The sequence below is a fragment of the Pinus tabuliformis genome, chromosome 9 (genome assembly GCF_031772625.1).
Source record: "Pinus tabuliformis cultivar Carrire ecotype Pingquan chromosome 9, CPIR1, whole genome shotgun sequence".
NCBI lineage: Eukaryota > Viridiplantae > Streptophyta > Pinopsida > Pinales > Pinaceae > Pinus > Pinus tabuliformis.
Window position 1 is genome coordinate 1,346,700,076 of NC_142307.1, and position 23,649 is coordinate 1,346,723,724.

Sequence of the window (23,649 nt, forward strand, 5' to 3'; positions counted from 1 at the left end):
TTACAGGTTTCCTCCCAAGCCTTTACTTTTTGCTCGAGTATTGGATACCCTGAATACTAATGCATATTTTGGCACAAGGCAGTCAAGCTAGCAAGAAATACTAAAATGGGGCATTTGGATTGGTTTAGATCATTGAGTTATATGTCATACGAGTTTTATTAGTAGGTTAGTATGTCTCCACTTGAGAGGTGCAAACTAGTAGATAACCTGGCAAAAGTGAATGATTTGCTAGCAACATTATTGAAAGTGTTACGTCAAGCTCAGTTTGTTATCTCATTTTGTTTGTGTTGATCTTTCTTTTGGTTGTTCTGAAATGCTCTATAGAAATTGGTAATGACTTCAAAATTCAAATATATATTAGAGATTCTCAAAATCATGGGTGACTCAGGAAAAGGGAACCCTATTGATGGCAAGCAATCTTAATTTGCAAGCAGCTCTATGAACAGCATTTTTTGTAGTCCAGTTTTTGGACTTTAGCTTTGTTTTTGTTATTGTGGTGTACTGGATACTGGTGAGTAATGGCTTTGAATACAATGGGTTTCTGTTAGGAGATTAATAATTTTCTGATGCTTTATTGGCTTGATTGGCTTTATGTTTCTGTTATACTAGCTTCTAGGTACGGGCATCTCTTCTTGAGAGAAATTATTTGTATCCGTTTCTAAGAGAGTTAATATTTCTGTGGTGAGGGTTATCTTTAGGATTGTTTGAAGAATCCACTGTTTGACGCATTGTTTGTTGATGTTTCGGATCCATATCAGGATCCATCTTTAGGATGCAAAAGGTCAGAGAGAGAATAGGAGAAGAGAAACACATAAATACATACAGGAAACAAAGACGTTGGCTCTATACAATAGAGAAGACATCAGGACAAAAGAAAACTAAAGGAAAACACAACCAGAAAAGATAATAGATATAAAACAATAAATAATAATAATAAGATAATATAATAAAATAGATACATTACAATTAATTAGTTTCTCTTCTATTCTCTCGCTGACTGTCCTGAATATGGATCCTGACGTGGATAATAAATGTAGACAAACAATGAATGAAGCTGTGTATTCTCTGAACAATCCTAAAGACATCTGTTTCTTCCTTCTGGAATCATGGGAGGCCCTGAGAAAAAATTATTGAATCTGGATTCTCACATTTCTATATTGCAAATCTTGTTAATTCCTTTCAGAAATTGTTTTGGCCTTGGTGATGCACGACTCATTAGTTAAGAGTAATTCACTGAAGCTCTAGTGATGTAGGTTTTTGATTTTTGTACATGTTCAATGCTGATTTTAGAACATGAATGATTTTTTGGCAACAGAATACTTGCATGTGGTCTGGATGGCTATCTACATCTATGGGACAGACGAGCTAGCAAATCATCATGTTCAGTTATGTCTGTTCCATCTCCTTTATGTCCCTTTAGCAGTCTTGAGCTGACTTCTGATGAACAGGTCTGAAGCTGAAACTCTTCATACCAAGAATTTTGATAAATTGATAAATAGCATCAAGGGATTAAGCTCTCACTTTTATACACTCTCAATTGATTTAAAACATGATGACTAATTTAAATTGATTTTGTTAATTCGCATGAGACAAATTGTTGTGTGTGTAGAGACCATTCCTTGCAATACACTTTTTGTCAGTCTTGTGCAATGCTCTTAACAGAGTAGACAATTCGTAATCAGTTTATTAGATTGAGATTATTAATTAAATCTCCTGTGGTATTTGCATAAAATCTGATATTAATTGTAGAAGAAACAGATCATAATTGTTTTAAATTCACTATTCATGCATTCAAGTTCGATTTTAGGAGACAATAGAGTCACACATTACTTTATTATCTACAGAAATTAATATTATATCCATTCTACGTTGCTGTGAACATTTTACAATAGAATTTATATGACACAATACAATCACTAATTTTCATCAACTGATAATTTATAAAAAGGAACAAAATAAACTTACCTGTTCAAGTAGTGTCCAAGTCCAAGGTTGAATTCAGCTACGGGTGGTCTTCTATGGTTCGCGCAACTGGTGGGGGACAAAAAACTCCTTCAAAAAACAAACCCTCAACCAGGAAGGCCAAGGAGCCCTGAGCTTACCATCATAAAATTATACTATCTCCCTTGTCTTCCAAATTTTTTTGTCTAAGTCACAATCAACTCTGCACTGGCTTTCTCCCCCTCTTGGCCTGACAGTCACTATCAGGGCCATGTAACAGCATACAGACATAATTTTCTTATCTCAGTCAAACAAGGAATGCAACAGCATACACAAAAAATCTTATACACAAACTGCATACCAGACTACTTGGACTCAACCAGCGAGAATTTATTCACATGGAAAGAATAGGAGAAAGAGGGAGATGACGAAGACAAGCTCCTTAATGACACACTTTCCCCCTTTCTTCTTTTCATTTTTCATTTTATTTATTTATTCTTAAATCCTTCCACAATAAGCTCCATCTTATTCTCACACGCGACCCATATTCTTCCCCACCTCCACAAAACATACAATAACCTCTTTCAACATTAAAAATTCAGCATTTCTCACGGAGGAGATGGGAACTTTGTTATGCCCTTTGCCACTCCCTGAAAGCCTTTTATCTGTCCCTTTTTCCTCGATCCCATACCATTTCACCTGGTCTTAGATCCCCAGACCATGTTCTCCTACACCACCTCCCTTTATGGTACTCCTAGATAACCTCCCAGCCTCATCTCCTCTGCCCCTCCACTTGCCTCCTTTTCTCTGAGCAGGATGTTAGGAAAGCACTCATAGCTATGTATACCAACAGAGTAGCTGTTAAATTTTGTGGTCACTAGACTCAGTGCATCCACACACACACCAGATCTGATAATAGTATTAAATTAACTTTAACCCAAATAATTAACCGAAACACACTGATGTGCCTAACCTTTACACAACAGAAACTTTAAAACTGACAATTAGATCATGCACAATAACACATTACACACAAGTTTTTGTTGATGTTTTTGCCACATTGGGCAGACATTCTCCCACAGGGTCATGTTGATTTGACTAGTGGGGGAATGGTACATTCATCCATGGGGCCATGCTGATGGTTAGGAGTGAATGGCCTAGGGCCAGACTTTCTCCCGCGGGGTCATGCTGAATTGACTAGGGGAGATTGATACATTCACCCATGGGGCAATGCTGATTTGGCTAGGGGTGAATGACCCACGATAGTCACATTGTGCCCCAGGATGGAGAGATTTATTTTTTATAGAGTGGGTTTGAGTTGTTTATTGATTGACGTTTTTCACCCAATAGTGGGGTAAACAATTCTAGTCTAATGTTGAGTTGTGATGTAGGATCCATTAGTGAAGGGGTTTCTTGTGATGAGAAGCCACCTTGATGGGTCTCTCCTCAACCTTATAGCTCTATATAAACAAACAATGTGTGAGAGATGTTGCTGCCTTAATTCACACCTAAGATTATCATGGAGAAAATCTTAACTCCCCTTGGTGTGGCTTTGGGAGCAAGTTTCGAGTTGAGGGTGTCATTCAATTCTCAACTACTCCGTCTAGGCTTACTCTTAGTGAAGCCAAGGGGGGTGGACTCTAAAAGATATATAAGGTTCAACTAGCTCAAGGCTAACAAGTCAGTTTTCAAGGGGTTAATACAATATGATCAATATACCCTTCAAATATACAACATCAATTGTAATTATAGGCTCGGTGAGCACGTACATCCACAAATATAGCAAGATAAGACCAGTGGCCAAATATAGATACTTGCTAATGGTATTCCAAGTAAAGATTCAACTTTGCAAAAGCTTGGAAAGGAAAACAAAGTGATCCAAGATAGATGCTTCCAAAAGTAATGCTGGCAAGTTATAACTTTAGCGAGTGCAACAAATGGAACAAGTGCTTGAGAATGAAATAAATGCTCATTAACTTGGAAAATGCTTAAGTGATAAATGTAGTACTTGAAAGTGTTCGAAATACTGAGAGGGGGGTGAATCAATATTTCCTTCCAATTAGTTAATTTTTAACTTCATAGAGCATTAATTATCATTATCATTAAATAAACAAAAACATTTATCACATCAATAAACAACACCATTCAACAATGCACAAACATCAAGACAATTGCAACATATTTTTAGGTGGAAACCCTTTAGGGATAAAAACCACCGAACGCTTCTTAATATTTGTCTTCAACAAATTTACATCAATTAGGAAGCTCCAACTTCTAATATTTTCAGCTCCAACTAAAGGAGGCTGCAACCCCTTGGTTTACAGGCTCCAACCTGAAGGATGTTCCAATGCCCTGGTTTACCAGCTCTAACTAGAAGGATGCTCTGATGCCCAGTGCAGGCTCCAACCTGCCCTAACAACACCTTGCCGCCGTGACGTGTTCTTAAGCTCCAATCTGAAGGAGACTTCACTCTATTGCCTTGCACCACCCTGGTACCCTAATCCACTGACATAACACATTTCATATATTTTCAGTTTGGATTCACTTGTGCTTAAAATCAAAACAACTGCTATCTCTGTCAATGTGCAAAAACTATCTGAACATGTAGAAAAAGTCTGCTCAGCATCTCTATCAGTAACCAATCTAATTTGTGTGACATAAACTCTGCTCAAGATCAAACCCTAGGCAACATAAACTCTCATTGCCAAGTCCACTGCTATTCTCAACACATGGACCACACCATCCTCTAAATATCAACAACAAACCCTAGCATTAATATGGAACAAATCAACTTATACTCGCAACCCTAGCTGCTCAAATCAACAATACATTCGTTATCAATCTCAACTCTCAACAACATCAGTCTTAGGTTTTAGCCTTGTCACTAGGATTTTGAGGAGTTTTATGGGGGCCAACTAGGATTGCTTGCCTTTTTTCATCATCAAGATCAGTTCCACATGGTTCGATCTTGGTTCCGCTGCATTCCCACGATTTCCGTAAAACACAATTATTAATGGACGTATTTTAATTAATTATGCTTAAGGTGTTGTTTTAGGCTGATTACTTGGAGAAACACCTTAGTGTAATAGCTCAGAATTAGGATGAAAATATCTCCAAGACAAAATGATGAAAAGGGACTTTGGGAGGTTGGTGTGATCATGGTGGCGATTTAAGCATTTTCTGGAGATAAAATTGACGTTAATTAGTAATAAAAAGTCACTTATTAAATAAAAGGAGAAAAAGTTTTTTTATCTAAAGGGTAAATAAAAGGGGGCGAAAGTCACTTGGAAAATACGAGGAAAATGCACTAAGTGACTTATTAATAAAATAATAAAAGGAGATTTCTAGAAGATTGGAGAAGATCCGACAAAATCTTATAAAAGGGGAGAGAAGGGCATTTCTCATTCATATTGGTTTATAATTATTTTTAGTGATTAGTTTAGAGCTCATGCGAGTTTCCTCTCAGGGGTTTTAGGTGAGACTCAAATTAGTTTTGGTGGACATTCATTTTACACCCTAGCTAGTATTCGGTCAATTTCGATGGTGATACATACCCACCCTAGTTGGCATTGCGGGGAAATTCTTTAGATTTCCCATTTGTGCTCGAAATTGCAGGTGATATTTGTAGCAGTTCCCAAAAGGTTGAATTGATATTATTTCCAGAAGATTGAGTTGTGCTGTTGGGTCGAACTTTAAGAGGGCCGACTTCATTGACACATTGGGCCAAATTGCTAAAGTGATATTATTATTGCTGGGGTCGTGTTGATATCCATGTACCGAAGATTAGACTGTTGATAATTTGCCAGAGATAATATTATTATTGTTGGGGCCAAGTTGATATTCATCTACCATATATTATACTGTTGATTAGTTGCCAGAGATAATATTATTATTGTTGGGGCTGAGTCGGTATTCATCTGTTGGAGATTATATTTTTTTTCATTTGTCGGAGATCCTATTATTATTGCTGGTGTTGAGTTGATATTCATCTGTGGCAGATTATATTGTTGTTCATTCCATGGAGATCATATTGTTGTTACTAGGATTGAATCATTATTTATTTGTTAGAGGACAAATCTTGATTGTTGGGTTCAAATTATTTGGGCATTTAGAGGCCAAATTATACATCCCTTGGAGGTCGAGTTTCTAGTGCCAAAGGAGGACCAGATCAGTCACTTACTGGAAGCTGAATGCGTGCTCACATATTTATCGTAGATTAATTTTATTGCTAGAGGTTGAGATCATTCTCTGAGGTGTCGAGTTCACTAGGATGACGAGATTATTTTTTGGAGTGCTAAGTTATTCAAGAGGGCTGAGTTCTCATATCTACCAAGTTGTGTTTCCTTAAGGCACAAGTCCATTTTTTGTCGGTCCGTACCATCTTTTCAGAGGGCCGATTTGGTCTATCTTGTTGGCAGGGCTATATCATAGGTTTCAAAATTCTCATTTGCATGTAAACCCTCTAGTTGAAGTAATAAAAGTATTGGTTGTACTCTTGAAAAAGTCTGCTATTTGTGTTTATTTCTTTGTTTGCAAAGTGTTTGATGAAATGCTTATTCACTAAATGTTTGACAAAAGTCTTCAAAGAATTTTTAAAAATTATATTGGGTTATAATATCATATTTTAGTAGAAGGTACATTACAAAGCTTTTGAAAATTGTCGCTCCCCACTCCTGCTTCTCCTCCCGCTTCCCGCTTCCGCTCTTGCTTCCCGTTTCCAAGGAGCCTTAGATATGCTAGCTCCTCGAGCATTTGCACCAGTCACTACACCTCTTACCATTTGACATTCCTTTTGAATGAAGGTGGGCTAGCACTCAATAGGTAATTTGACCATTTTGCAATTGGGTGCTTTTACTTGATGTTTTGGGCATTTAGTATGGATAAAAGGGTGATGTAGATGATTGACTGATGTTGATCGTAAACTTGTTCTTTCACATTATCAGGTGGATTAATTCTTAGCCCTAGTCCAGTGGGACGTCCCCTAAGGCCTTAGGGTTATAGGAGGGACACTACTTGGAAGACTTGGATTGAAATAACGTGTTCATTCTCCATTTTACCACACTTAAGACTCCATATCGTGTTATAAGCCATTGATACCATCTCTGTTCTTTTGGTTCAACTATGATTGGTTCTTCGAGATTTGGCATTTTCTTATCCACATCCTTGAGTAGGGCTAGAAAACCCCTGGATGTTGATGCAACTAAAAAAGTGGAAAGGCATAATATGGCCACAAGAAAAGAAAAGGAAGATCAAAATGTAAAAGATGGCCGAGACATAGTTCAACACGTGGGAAAAAGCCAAGCATGAGTTCTACCCTCCGCATTAGCCATCACTCGATTCTTGAGCACTTCATGCTCCATTTCATCAAAAGGAGCCGTTGCATGTCCCAACGTTGATGAACGATACATTGCCTCATGTTAAGGGGCAAATTGATTGCTATATCATAAAAAGCAAGCTTTTTTCCTTGTGTTGTGCACCGAAATACAAAGCATTAATAAAAAAGAAGTAAAGGGCATTCTAGAGGGGTGAAAAAGCAGGTCGAGCAAGGTAACTCATGCATCCACGATTGCTCCCTCCATTACATCTATACACTCAATATGTGGACTCCCATTAGTTGGTACCTTGACCATGGCACTTGAACATGAAGTCTTCCCCTCCATTGCTAGTTACTTACACAAACACCTATTGATAGAAGAGTTAACCTTGGAAATGCTACCTCCCCTTGGGCACTGGTGTTGCCTGCTTAGCCACCCTGAAAAAGGTAGGGAACACCTTTACGAGACTTGGTCTAGTTAGATATTTGAAGGTGATCTCATTTTGAAGTATTAATATGCCTTTAACACTTAAGTATGGTCCACTTAGATGCATTTATGATCTTAGTGACTAAAGAATGGTTGCTTTCACTTGAGTTTGAGTTGGTTTTGCTAGGTGGTCCGGAGTAGCAGAAGCCTTGAGGGCACCCTAGTCCACATGATGCCCATGATATGCATTACATTCATAGAGAGCATGATGACCTAATAAAGGGAGCGTTGCCTACTTTTGGCAGAGTGTTAGCCCTTTTGATGATTTGAGCAGTTGATATACATCCCAGAGCACCCCCAGGAGCCAAAATGTTGGGCTTCTCTTGCCTTGCATGGAGGATTCTTGATTATGTACCATTGAACCTTAACATGCCCCTAGGTTGGCATTGAAACTACTTTGATATTAGAGTTTACTGACAATAGTAATTGCAAGAAAGAATCGTGACTTTTGTAAAGGATGGAATGATAGTTTTTTAAACTAACCTCTTTTGCAACGATCAAAGATGGATTATAACTAATAGAATTGCAGACAATGGATTCAATATGTATAATTATTATTACATGCCTTCACTCTGGGATCAAGAGTTGAAGATGTTTATAAAATCAATGGAAGACCTATCCATGCATTGATTCATGATAGTAATCATCAATGTGAACTTTGGCATGGTAGGTTCACTTATTTTAACTATAAAGCATTGCCTCTTGTGAGAAATATAGTTTTTGGAATGCTTGAGATTAGAGTGGATCATGATGAAACCTTCCCTTTAAGAAAAAGTGGAACCAGTTAGGTCAACCATTTGGCATGTTCAAAGACTTCAAGACTCTTGAAGAAGTCTTCACTGTTGGAATTTCTAAGTCTAACTGTTAGAAACCCTTCATATACTTTTCTAATTTATTTCTGCCTACTTGTTTTGATTAATTAACAAGTTATTTACCATGTAAATACTGAAAATAAATATAAGTACATGCCCAACACATTACAGATCATCAATTGAAGGAAACAAAACAAGCACACAAGTGACACTGTTGTTTTTGGACCAATGTCCTCGGAAAAACCCAATGCGGAAAAACCAATGCAGCTATCTGAGGGTTTTAATTATTAAGTAGTTTCAGAATACAATCTGGGTGCCAAAACCGACTCACACAATAGAGAATAATCTCAACAGTAGTACCTCTCAGTCGGAGACAGATGTTCCGGCTGAAACTCCGGATAAACACTCCGACAGCTCCCAGCTCCAATCTGCCCCACGAAAACCCCAACGTCAACCTCTAGGGACTACGTCAGCCCTTTCTAGCCCAGTGTCTGCCCAACGTCACCCTAGCTCGCCCTGCGTCTGCCTCTAGAGGCAATACGTCAGCCCTTAGAGCCTTTGCGTCACCCATGATGGCTCTCTAAGGCACTATGCAGCTCCTGGCTGGCTCTGCGTGAGCCCTGGCTGGCTCTGCGTGAACCTCTGGTTGGCTCTGCGTCCCTCTCTCCCGGCTTCTGCGCTGATCCTCTTGGTACTATCTTTGCCTCTCTGCTTTTGTATTCACTGCCCCTCAACTGCAACTCTGATCACTTTTTCGATTTCCTCAGCAACCCCCGCCCTAGAAAATCGAAATCTTGATCAACTTGGTGTGTTCTCCAAGTGACCCTCAAGCCTCCTCTTATACTTTTCTCGTTGACAATTCAACGGCCGAGGTTAAGCCCCTAATCAACTGCTAAGATTAACTCTAGCTTGATCCATGACTTTTGGACCCTTCTAACACAGTTTTATATTAATTCACATTAATATTTTATTTTCCCTAAGTTTAGACTTAGGGACTCCATTAAAAATATTAATTAATTTAATATCTCCCAAACTGTTTAGAATCTGCCCAAACCATTTCTGGGTATTGGAGATCTCATGTGCTTTAGCCTCTCCACCAATTTTCGTGGCTAGAGCACATTCAATGCTACCCCAAATCAACATTCACTTGTGAAAAGCTCGAGGTTGGACACTTTAGGGTCTTTGGCTGCTCTGTCTACTTTAATGTGCCAAAGGAAAAGAGGACCAAGCCGAAAGCTTCAGGTAAGAAAGGTATGCTTGTTGGTTATTATAAAAATTCTAAAGCTTACAAAATATATTTGCCTAGTCAAAGAACTATAGAGTTTAGCAGGAATCTAACATTTGATGAAGATGCAACTCTTGGAAATGTTGAGAAATCTATAGGGTTACAATTAGGATGATTTCTCTTAAGCTTGATAACTGCTTTTGATGTATTTTTACTTGTTCTTGATTACTAGCTTCTTCTCTTATTATTATGTTGTTCTTATCATTAAATAACTACTGAAAACAAGAAGATCAACAATACACAAGAATACAGTACGTAGGCTGCAAGCGAGGGCCAAAACCTCTCCACTTGAGAGGAAAACCCACAAATCTCTTCTCTTCTTATAGATTCTTCAAATGACGAATTCCAAGACCTCTAGATCAAGACCAATAGCCTTCCAAGACCAAGCCAGACCTTCTTGATGATTTGCTTCTTCTATCCAAGTCAAACCTAGTCAAATCTCTTCAAGTTACACAATTCGACCCCCAACTAAAAAATTTCGGCCTCCACAGCAGGTCTGAAATTTTCTGCGTCTGCAACAATTGCTGCTTCCACATGTGTGAGCAAGTTTAGGGCTTCTAAGGCTTCCTTTTACCTTCACTTGGGTTGCTTCTCCTTCTAGGGTTTTTAGGTGACCTTAGAGTCCTTTCTTCGACCTTCTTTTTGCAACTTTCACAACTTCGATCTTGTAGCTGCAAACCCCTAGCCTTCCTTTCACACGTGAGAGAGAGAGAGAGAAATAACCCAAGAACTTCGTCCTTTGTCCTTCTATCCTTTTTCGCTTACCTTTCTTTTGCTTCTCCTTCGCTTGGATAATGGGAAGTGTGTGAGTGTCCATAGGAGGTTGAGTTCCCTCCTATATATAGGCTTCCAAGGAGGACGACATGCCCTAATGAGGCTGACTTCTTAGTTGCCAGACCGACTTGGTCTTGGAGGGTATTTTGACAATTTTGAATACAAATTACAAACATAATTCTTTTGACATGTTACAATGTGGCTAATGGGGTCTTCTTCATATGGCAATGACTCTATTGACTTCTTGACATCAGGGCAAACCCTAGAAGCACTCAATGGGTTCTTGGCCTCTAAATAAAATGACCTTGAGCATGAAACCCATGCTACAAAAATAACACTAATAATTTTTCTTTCTTTTTACAATATACAAGAATCAAGAGTACATTTCACATTTATGAAGACCGAACCTAGTTACACATTTCAGCATTCCCTCTTAACTAGGGAGGTATTCATAATGGTATGTGGACATTCACAAACTGAAGAGATCTCATAAGAAGAATCGGATTGGTAAGCCATCTTATAAGCTATCATTTTAGCTTACCTCTTTGCATCTCATCATACCAACTAGCATTGTCAAATAGCAAGGCCTTGACTAGCAACTCTATCTCTCCACAAGATCAAAGCACAATGTTAGCGAGACCAATGACTCATAGACACCTTCATCATTGTCTCTCAAGGCACATACCCCACCCGAGTATTCAAAGGGTATGTCCTTTTAGGAAAATTCCTGTCTTGGAATAACACATCCTCAAGGAATTTCTTCTTCGACTACTCTTACCTATTGGATGCCCTACCTCATCCTCAATGAGTATCAGAAACCAAATGCTTAACCAATCCTCCATTCTTTCTTCACAATGTGAAGACAAGAATGATGTGTCTATCTCTCCCTCTCAACTAGGGAGGATATATCAATCAATCCAAGCTTGTCTCTCAAATACATAAGCTTCTTATTAGGAAGAGATTTTGTCAAAATGTTAGCTACCTGCTCATTGGTAGAGATATATTGTAGCTGCAATACTCCATCTTGCACCAAATTTCATATGTAATTATACTTGCTTTTTATGTGCTTTGTCTTTCCATGGAAAATTGGGTCTTCAGACAACCATATGCAACTAGTGTTATCACAATGTATAATCGTAGGGTTCATTGGTCCTTCAAACAAGTCAGACAACAACTTCCTCAACCAGACAACTTCTCTACTTACTTCACACGCTGCAATGGATTCAGCCTTAACACTACTCAAAGCAATTAACTATTGCTTTCTACTCATCCAATATATCATAGAGGATCCCAAACTAAAACTTCCTCTAGTTTCTCCGATCCATCTCACTGCATCTTCAACCAAAATTTATATATCGAATCAATTGGACATCATTCTTTCTATCATACTTCAGGCAATAGTGGATTGTTCCCCACAAATATCTGAGTATATGCTTGGCTACTATCCAATGGTCATACTTTGGCTCTACCTATTATTGATTGAGAATATTGTTGAAGTTTCTAAGTCTACTTAGAAACCCTCCATGCACTTTATCTGATTTATTCCTACCTACTTGTTCCATTACTTAACAAGTTATTTACAATGTAAACACTGAAAATAAACTTTAGTGCATGCTCAACATATTATAGATCAACAACTAAAAGAAATAGAAACAATCACACCATATGACACCATTATTTTTGGACCAATGTCCCCGGAAAAACCCAATGTGGGAAAACCGGTGCAGCATTTTGAGGGTCTTCTTATTAAGCAATATCAGAGTACAATCTGGGTGTCGAAATTGGCCTACCCAACAGAGAATTTCCTTGGCAGTAATACCTCTCAGTTTGAGACAAATCTCTTGGCTGAAACCCTGGATAATCCTTCCGGTAGCTCCTCAGCACCAATCTGCCCCAGAAACCCCAGCATCAGCCTTTTCTGGATTGCGTCAGCCCCTCTCTGCCTAGCGCTGGCCCTGCGTCACCTCGAATGGGTCTGCATCAGCCTTAGGAGGCCCTGCGTCAGCCCTCTGGCCCTCTACGTTTGCAACGCTGGCCTCTCTGAGGCTCTGCGTAGCTCTTGACTGCCTTTGCGTGGCCCTGTGTGAGCCCTAGCTGGCTCTGTGTCACTCTCCCCGGCACTGCTCTCCCGGCACTATCTTTGCCTCTCTGTCTCTCTGTACTCAATGCCCCTCAGCCGCAACTCCCGATCACTAATTCTATCTCTCTTAGCAAACCCCGCTCTAGAGAATAGAATGGCTGATCACTCTGGTGTACTCTCCAAGTGACCCTCATGCCTCCTCTTATACTTTTCTCGTTGACTTATCCACGGCCGAGATTAAGTCCCTAATCAACAGCTAAGATTAGATCTGGCTTGATCCATGTCTTTTGGACCATTCTAACACAATTTCATATTAATACACATTACTATTTTATTTTCCCTAAGTTTAGACTTAGGGACTCCATTAAAAATATTAATTATTTTAATACCTCCTGAACTTTTTAGAATCTGCCCAAACCCTTTCTGGGTATTGGAGATCTCATGTGCCCCAACCTCTCCACCAATTTCGTGGCTAGAGCACATCCGATGCTACCCCAAATCAACAAATATTTACTGCAAAACAAATGTTTGGTCGAGTGTTCACCAAATACATCAGAGAGCCAACCAATTTCCTATACCTTGTCAGATCCACAGGGCTTGAATAAGAACTTATTAGCCTCTTCAAATTTGTGATCATAGGGGTTGTCATAAGTTTGCAATCCATCATGTCATACATCTGCATCATCTTAATCACATATTTTCCTTGACCTAGATATATCTCATCAGGTTGTTGCCAAACTTCCACCCCAAGTAATTGTGCATTAGCCATAGATCCTTCATATCAAATTCTGCTGCCAATTGATTTTTTGCACTTTTGAATACGACCTTCCACACTTGTTATGAGAAGATCGTCCACATATAGAAGAATGATTACAGGCTCATCCTTCACAACCTTGATATAGAGATTCAAATTAGCAGAACCCTTTGAGAAGCCCAATCTTTGTAGATATGTGTCCATCCTTGCATACCAAGTCCTTAGAGCTTGCTTAAGGTCATAAAGTGCCTTCTTCAGCCCGCAAACATGAATCTCTCTATCATTCACTTCGAATACCAAGGGTTGTTCTATATAGACTTCGTCATCGATAGTACCATTCACGAATGCTGTCTTGACATCCATTTGTTGGATGTTCTATCCCATAGATGCTGCTGAAGAGACCAATGATCGAATAGTTGTATACCTAGTTGTAGGTGCAAATGTCTCTTCATAATCGATGCCTTCTTGTTGGGAGAAACCCCTAGCCACAAATCTTGCCTTATATTTATCAATATTTCCATTTGTTGCATGTTTAATCTTGTAGAGCCACTTGGAAGTCACCACAGATTTGTCTTCAGGCCTAGGAACGATTTCCCAAACTCCATTCTTCATTATTGATTGATATTCTTCATTCATAACATCTTTCCATTCTTGATGTTTGACAACATCTTCAAAGGTGGATGGTTTTTCTTCAATTAACTTTGTCATATAGGCTGCATAACCTGAATATCTTTTAGGCTTCTTACTTTCCCTGAACATTCCTTTGGCTGCTCTGTGTCCTTTTGCATCTAGAAGAGTAGACTGCAACCAATTAGGTCTCTTTCTATTTTTAGGGATGATGACTTGCTACATAGGTTCACTGGGACCTTCTTCCTCATGATTTGAATCCTCTTCCTCCCTAGGACATTCTTGAAATATTGGAAGTTCTTCATCATCAGAGTCAATCGGGAGATCCTTAGATTTCTTGAATGCAATACTTTCATCAAAGATCACATCTCGACTTACTTCAATTCGGTGCCCTTCCTTTATGTAGATCCTATATGCCTTTGAAGTGTTACTATAGCCAACAAATATACCATTCATGCTTGTAGGATCCAACTTCTTTCTTTTATCTTTTAGAATGTGAATGTAGATAGGACAACCAAATATCCAGAGATGGTCTACACTTGATTTCTTCCTAGTGAATGGTTCTTCAGTAGTCATGTTGTCTAGTGATTTGTGAGGACTTTGATTTTAAATGTAGACAACAATTTTTGTTGCTTCACCCTAAGAAATTTAGGCAAGTCTTGATCATGTAACATGGCTCTAACACTTTCCTCAATCGAGCGATTCTTTCGTTCTGCTACTCCATTTTGCTTTGGATTATATTGAACTATCAACTCCCTCTTAATTCCAACCTTCTTACAGAAAGCTATGATCTCCTTTGAAGTGTATTCTCCTCCATTATTAGATGTTAGTATTGTTGTCGCACAGATTGTCACGACAACGCTCAGACCGGGGGCTGTCACTCTGATCCCCGATCTCTCCGTTTAAGCCTGTCTCCCGCGGCTAAGGGGGGTAGACCCTATGAGAAAATGAATGACCAACTGTGAAACAGTTGGGTTCGGAGACACGAGAAAACAAGCACTAAAATGATTTTACTAAGTAAATAGACTAGTGCCTTATAGAGTTAATGTTTAAATGATTACTTACTAAATGTTGCAGAAATGTAAACCATGTAGAGCAATCATTTATCATCAAATAACTCAAACAAAGATTAAATTTTATCAAATGCGAGAAAATGCTTAAATGATACTCCAACAATTTAAAACTTCGAAAGATAAAGTTCGATACACAACCACGTAATTTTAAACGCTAACCAGATATCACATTCATGATCATTCAAGCATGCTAAATCACATAAAAAATAATAAACATTAATTCCACATCAAAATTTTAGCCTCAGCAAGAAAAAATAAAACGTGATAAATCCCTGAGCCAAGACTGAATCTGGCAAAATATTTCCAAAATATTTTTATGTTTTTTTTTAGACAAAAATTTAAAACAAAAATTAAAACTAAATGAAACTTAAAAATCTAAATCTACACTTTAAAAGAAAAGAAACTCCCTTTTTTATAATTTTATAATTTTTTACAAATTTTTATTGTTATATATTTAAAAGAAAAACTTGAAACTTAAATCTAAACTAAAACTAAAATTTTAGTTCTAAAAAATTAAACAAAAACAGAACCAAAACCCTAACTAAAGGGGCTTTTTGTATTTTATATCTTTTATAATTTTTATGATTTTAAAATTTAAAATTTTTTATGTTTTTTTTATTTTTAAAAGCTTTAAACTTAAAACTAAAAAATGAAAAAAAAAATAAAATTTAATCTAATCTAAGACTAAACTATAAAAAATTAAATCTAAATTAGTAAAAGCTTTAAATCCTAAAAGAATTAAACAAAATATAAAACCTAAACCCTAACTAAAGACTAAAGAAATTTTTTTATGAATTTTTTATTTTTTAAATAAATTTAAAGCTAAATAAAAAATAATCTAATGCATGAAAACTGAATAAAGCCTAAGTAAAATTTTAAATCTAAAGTCAAAAACGAATACAACTAAAATAAAAATAAAAATGAAAATCAAATTTTTGCTTTTTATATGTTAAAACATACAATATGAAGTATTTGAATTAAAATCTAAATGAAACTATCTAACGCTAGAATGCATTAACCATACAAAGTTAAAAAAAAAAACAAAAAGCGTAAAGTGCTGAAACGAAACCTAAAAAATTTTAACCAGCGCCCACGAAAAACCTTGAATCGTTACCCACGTAAAGCTTCAACGATTTCTGCGTTGATCAGGTGCAGGCCCACGGAGTTTGACGGCGACAGCGAGGAGTAGCAGCAGCGTGGAAAAAAAGAGGCCCACGCAGGTTTGCAGGTGGCCCGTCGATCAAATAAACTGCGTTAACCCTGTTCCAGAATCGAAATTTAAAAAAAATTCGCTGAGTTTTTCGATGTATGCAGGACGGCGGAATGGAAATCACGTGGAGATTGATGCGGGTATGGAGCTTATGGTGCGTTTTTGCAGGTGTTAACCCTGAAATCGAACAGCAAGAGGAAACGGGGCAGTGGCAGAGATCAGCAATGATGCGTTTGGAGAGGAAGAGAAAGACTGGCAGCGTGAAAGATGTGTGTAATATGGATATTCAGCGACGGAAATAGCGTGAGGCAAGAGGAATGAAATGGAGAAGTGCAGGTCCAAAATTTGAGTTTTCTCCCAAAAAAATTTAAAGAACCCAAGCAACAGTAAACAGGTTTGCCCAGAAAAAACACTGAAGCTCTCCACAAAATTAATATTTGAAATTCCCTGCTCCAAATTTGCCTAATAAAACCCTGAAAATTTCTCAAACACCTGCACCTGTAACCTGCAAAAGAAAGGAAAACCTAAAATAATATGTGCATAAAACAAAATTAAAACCCTAGATTAGCATTTACAACTTTTGACTCTTAAATAGCCAGATTTATCAATAATCAGCAGTAATATTATCAAAATTCCAGATTTATTATGAAATACTTCAGAAATCTCTCATGCAAATCAGAAAACAAACTTAAATAATAAACCCAGGATCGAAACTGGCTGGGCTCTGCAAGAAAATGCTTGCGGGAGTTGGCTGGTTCAGCCGAGAACTTCCCCAAACGCCCACTGATCTTCTTCAATAAGGGTTTCCTGCACAACTCACTTCAACCATCAATAAAGAGAGAAAAAACAGTACTAGATCTCAAATGTACCTGCCATTACTTCAGAAATTCTAATACCATTCAAACCCTAGCAAGTGAACAAGATACCTGTGTTCAACAATACTCTACAATAAGCTGTTACTAATGGCTGAAAATCAAAATATGCAGAAAATAAAATAGCTCACAGCACTTCAAGAGAGTAACACCAGCAAGATTTCAACCCCAAAGTCTTTCTTTATTAGCACTAGAAAAAGTTTACAAGAGAGCTTCTTCAGCACAAGACTCACAGATCGAATGATCTCAAATGGCTCCTAGCACCCTATTTAAAGGAAAAATTCCCAACAGCTAGTTCGAGTGATCCACGTCAAAATGATCTCGACCGTCGATGAGGATCAAGATGTCTCTTAATCTCATCTATCGAATTTTTAATGTATTAAAAAATTGAAATTCTGCATTTATTTACTCAAAATATTATTATTTTATTATTTCTAAGTTTTTTATTATTTTATTAATTATTATTATTATTATTTTTATTTTTATTTTTTATTTATTTATTTTTTATTTTATTTTGTTTTATTTTATTTTTATTTTTATTTATTTATTTTTTATTGTTTTTTTTTTTTTTTTTTATTGTTTTATTATTATTATTTTTTTAAATGGATCTTTGAACTTAGCCTTTGGAAAAATCACCTAGGACCTAAGACTTAGGACTTATGAGGGGATTAAAACATCTCCTAACCCTCAAGACACTTTACATCATGACTCTTACAACTTTACATCTCAAGGGGGAAAACCCATTTGACATAGACCCTCATAAACCACCCAGTTCTGCGACACAACTATAATCTAGCAGATTAACACACTAGGATTCTCCTAAGATTCTAATGACAAAATTCATTCCGGCTTTGGGGTTAGGCTGAAGGAAAACTCTGCCGATCATGGATCGGTGAGACGAAAAACCTTCCGGAACATAGATTATCACTAGAAAATTAGGTCCACCTAGGCAATTTACATACATGACTCATATCTGCTAAGATTATTTACAATTTACACATGTAGACTGGGTTTACAACATAATATGATCAAGTCAACGATGACTGTCGAATGGCACGAACACGTCGATCAAGCACTATCCCTTTTTGCAAAAAAAGGGGGTGTACTGCTATGGGTAGTTGACACGTAGTGGTCAACATCTGGCTCTACTTGGGGACACGTTGCTGCACTGTAGGAATGTGAGAATCAAGAATCTGCATCCACGCAACACACAATAAAACATAAGTAGCGTCCATTCAAAAATCATCATATAACATCTAAGCACATAAAAGATAGAAGCTCTTCATTTATTAACAAGGAAAGTAAATCTAATCCTAGATCAGAAATAAAATGCTGAAATAACAAGGAGTAGGGATAAAAATACAATACAAAGGATGCCCTATGGCATCAGATATCATCTTTGAAGAACAGCTTGAGCATCTGGCCATTCGCTGGTAGATCAAGTGGTTCGCCATCCAATCTGCTCAAGTGGAATGAGTTTGGTCCAGCGATATCTCGAATGATGTACGGTCCCAGCCACAAACTGTCAAACTTCTTATGTTTTCCTAGTTTTCCTGGTTTTTCATTCTTGCGGTCCCAAAGCAGTACCATATCTCCCACCTGCAAAGATCTAGATCGAGAGAATTTATCAAAGCTTTTCTTAATGTTAGATTGATTTTTACATATAGCATCAAAAGTTGTCCTACGAGCTTCATCTAACTCCACAATCTGATCTATTCTATTCTGAATAACATCTTTATTAGTAGAAATTTTTTGAAGGCGCTGATAAGCTGGCAATTTCAGGTGCACAGGTAAAGTTACATCCAAGCCATAAACTAATTCAAAGGGAGATTTACCAGTAGCTTTCTTCTTAGTGATTCTATCTACCCATAAAGCATACTTGATTTTGCTGTCCCATGATCTCTTATTATCTCCTACTATCTTCTTGATAATGGTTATGAGATTCTTGTTACTTGATTCAGCCAGACCATTACCCTGAGGATAATAATTTGACGAATGAGATAAGACAATGCCATATTTGAAACAAAAAGATGAAAACTCTAAGGAACTAAAAGCTTTGGCATTGTCAGTAGTGATCTTAGCAGGGACACCAAATCTAGTAATGATATTATTTTCAATGAAATCCATAATAACCTTTTTAGTGGCATTCTTAGCAGGAATGGCTTCAACCCACTTAGTGAAATAATCCGTAGCAGTCAAAATCCAAGAGTAGCCATTGCTAGAATTTTCATGGAACTTCCCTATGAAGTCCAAATCCCAATGCTGAAAAGGTGCCTCTATAATGACAGGTTGTAGGGGCAGGGCAGCAAGCTTCTGTTTCCTAGTGAATAGTTGACAGGCTTGACAAGCTCTAACAAACTTGTGCACATCAGAAAAAATTGAAGGCCAATAATAATCAGCTCTTAGGATTTTGTGGGCGGTAGTTCTAGCAGCATAATGACCACCACAAAATCCTAAATGAAACTCAAAGATTAATTTCTTGGACTCAATGTCATCAACACACCTAAGCACTATGCCCTCAGGATTTCTCCATCCAAGGCCATCCTTCATAAGGCAATACTTAGTGGCTTTCAGTCTAAGAGCCCTTCTCTTATGAGCAACTAAATGGTTAGGACATGCAAGATTCATCAAGTAATAAACTATGTCCTTGTACCACTCATGCTCTCCTAATAATGGTTAGGACATGCAAGATTCATCAAGTAATAAACTATGTCCTTGTACCACTCATGCTCTCCTAATATTTGCAACTCCGGCGAAGATAGATCGCTAAGACAAAACAAACCAAGAGTCTTTTCGTTACCTTCAGTCAACATTTGAGCCAAACCTTGGCCTTTGACTAGCTTGGTGGGTCTGATTTCTAAATCATATTCTTGTATTTTAGTAACCCACCTAGCACGAGTCCCTAAGCAATCGGTTTGAGTTAATATATCTTTAACAACAGAATGTGGGACGAAAGCAATGATTTTAGAATAACCCACATAAGTTTTGAAGTGCTTAAGAGACTTGACCAAGGCATAAGCCTGCTTTTCCATGGTATTGTACTTCAATTCGGAATTTTGAAGCGCTCTACTCATGAAAGCGATAGGCTGCTCGTGACCATCTTTATTCTTTTATAGCAGGACACCAGCAATGGTATCTTCGGAAGCGAAAGAAAAAATAATGAAATCTTTGGAATAATCGGGACTAACTAAGACAGGAGCTCTTGCAATAGCACATTTGATTTCTTGGAAAGCCTTTTTGCTGTCTTCTTCCCAAACAAATTTTGCATCTTTCTTTAGAATATTTTGAATAGGCTTAGCTATTTCTGCGTAATTTGGAATAAACCTTCTAATAAAATTTATCTTTCTAAGGAAAGATTGAAGGGATTTAAGATTATGAGGGAGAGGAATCTTTTGGATTGCTTCAATTCTTTCAGGATCAATCTTGATTCCTTCCTTAGAAATGATATGGCCAAGTAATTTCCTTTCCGTTACTCCAAAAACAGACTTAGCTGGATTCAAATAAATCCCGTATTCTCTACATCTATCGAAAACCTGCCTAAGATGATTTACATGACTGATACCATCTTTAGAAAAAACAGTAAGATCATCTTGATAAATTTCAATAAATTTCCCGATTAACCCTTTGAAGGCATAATCCATAGCCCTTTGGAATGTAGCCCCAGCGTTTGTTAATCCAAACGGCATTCTGATGTATTCAAAGGTACCCCATGGTGTGGTGAATGTGGTTTTATGACGATCTTCCTTTTTAACCCATACCTGATTGTACCCAAAAAAACCATCTAGCAATGACATCATTCCAGAACCGGTTACTCTTTGCAACAAAGTCTCCATGTTTGGCAAAGGGTAATTATCTTTCTTGCATGCTAGATTAAGGTTTCGAAAATCAACACACAGCCTTATCGTACCATTCTTTTTCCTAACAATCACCAGATTTGAACACCATGTCGAATGCCTAGTTTGAGCAATAATTCCTGCTGCAAGCATTTTCGCAAGTTCTTTCTGAACCAAAGGCGCTAATTTAGGATTAATTTGCCTAAGTTTCTGACGAAAGGGTTTAGCATTTTCATCTTTTAAGGGGATAGTATGTTCCATGACATCTTCCCTATAGCCCTTTAATTCATCGTAGGAAAAAGCTAAAACATCTCGATATTCGCGAAGTAAATCAGTTAACTTTTTTCTTTCCTCCACACTAGTATCTTTACCAATTTTAACTATCTTTGGGTTTTCAGAAGTACCAATGTTTATCTCGAGATATTCGTCTGGGTCCATCTTATTTTCCTCTCAACTTCGTGGCGTCATGCTGATCAAAATGTTGCTCTAGGGCAACCACATTCCTAGGAGTAGGATTTATGATATGCTCATGATTTAAAGATCCATCCTCCTCAGAATCTATCTAGAAATCTTCAAACTCATCCAAACTATTAAGAAAACGAATGACTTGCTTTTCATCATTGAAAACCTGCCAATGCTCTGAGTTATCTGGAATAGATGGTCTAAATATTACTTCCATTTTGCTCTTATCATTAATTAGCTCATCAGATAACTGGAAAGTAGTAGCAGCTACGGCAAGTTCATCTGCCAAACTATTTTGCTCTCTTGGGATAGCTTTGAGGTCAAGAGCATCAAAATGCTCCATAGTATCCCACACAGCATTTCGATAATTCCTTAGTCTTTGATTTTTGCATGTGAATTTATTTTTAAGCTGCATGATAACTAAATCAGAATCCCCCTTAATGCTAAGCAACTTAATCTTCAAAGATTTTGCCAATTCCAGCCCCAACAATATAGCCTCATATTCAGCGACATTGTTGGTTGCTTCAAATTCCAATCGATAGGCAAACTTGAAAATGTGATCAAGGGGAGATTTAAGCACTATTCCAGCGCCTTTACCATGCCTAGATGATGCACCATCGAAGTACATGTACCAAACTTTATCCTTGAGATCCTTAATCTTATCATTGGGAGGAACTATGAAATTAGACATGATGGCATAGTTCCCAATGTCAGATTGCTCTTTAATTATCTGATTGTGAGGTCTCTTAGGATCTTCGACATGAAATTTTCTTTCGGGCTCTCTATTTAGTCTTACAAAACCATCACCCCTAGGAGAAGGAATCATAGCATATGACCAATTCATTTGAATACTTCCTCCTAGATCAGAGGCCCACTTTTTGGATAACAGCATACCCCAGGCATCAGGCACATCCACAACAACAATATCCATGACAATCATGATGTCTGGGTAAATTGATAGATGAACTTGCAAATCTTTGATTAAACCATGCACTTCAATTTTCTTAGAATCCATGGCACATATGTTATAGTAGGGTCTAGAAACTCTTAAGCTGTTCCATGACCCTTTTAGTCATTACACAAGCTGATGCACCAGAATCCAACATGCAATTATTCAATTTATATCCATTAACTAATAAGGTGATAAAGAAAGGCTGGTGATCTTTGTTATCAGCATCTAAGCTTTGCAGATATATGGGAGCATCGTGATAGTCCACTTCTCGAGTCTTCTGTTGAGAAGTATTCGCTTGAGAACCTTGAATAGCTTTTAGTAACTTGTCTCTTTGGGAAGGGATTTTAGCAATCTCGGAGACAGGAACCCAGATTTTTGCATTGTTAAACCAACTTCCCAAATCGACATCTAATCCAGAGTTCATACCAGGGTTAAAAGTTCGAGGGGGAATTTGATTCCCGCTTTGATCTTTATCCCTTCTTTGGTAAGTCAAACCTTTATCTCTAGCAATTTCCAAGATTTGCTCGGGAGAGGGTTTCTCACCATATAACCTAGCCAAAATGTCATCTTCATTTTCAAGGTTATTTATACTAAAAGCTGATGAAGGATTCATAACGTCACGACTCTTTTCCTTGACCTCTATCCAATCATCCATAGACAAAGGAAACTTGCTACCTACTACATTTATTTGATCACCTTTTCCAAACATTCCATTATCTAAAATTCTTCTAACGATGGGACAAGTGGCCTCTTCATGAAGAGCATCGCAAACCCGACAGTAAGGAGGAGCATTATCAACCAAATTAGCTAGCGGATTAGGAGGTCTCTGCTCACTAGATTGACCCTTCTTTTGCCAATTGTTATTTCTATTATTATTATTTCGAGGTTGAAAACTTTGCATTTGCGCTCTTTCCATTTGGATCAACCTATTCTGCAAAGTAGCTATCTCCTTATTATGATTGATTTCCATGGTTTCAATCTTTTGAAGCAATTTAAGAACAAGTTCGCTTTCAGGTTCTTGAACTGCTTTTCCTTTAGGTTCTTTTAGTTTCGTAGCAGCCCTATCAAAACCTGGGATCTCAGACTTCCCAGATGCTGCCTTGTCTTTTTCAAGCTCTATAGCTAAGGCTTGGCAATCTCTATAATCATTAAGTTTAGCACGCCTTAATTCAT

At 37.6% G+C, this 23,649-nt stretch overlaps 1 protein-coding gene across 6 annotated transcripts in view; it reads left to right on the forward strand.

Annotated features, from left to right (window-relative positions):
* Window positions 1-23,649, forward strand: part of LOC149153497 (uncharacterized) — a 746,732-nt gene that overhangs the window by 221,208 nt on the left and 501,875 nt on the right. For all 6 annotated transcript variants that reach the window (XM_089440793.1, XM_089440790.1, XM_089440791.1 and 3 more), the window contains one exon: window positions 1,316-1,448. In XM_089440793.1, coding sequence (XP_089296919.1) covers window positions 1,316-1,448 — 133 coding nt within the window. The remainder of the gene's footprint in view (window positions 1-1,315; window positions 1,449-23,649) is intronic.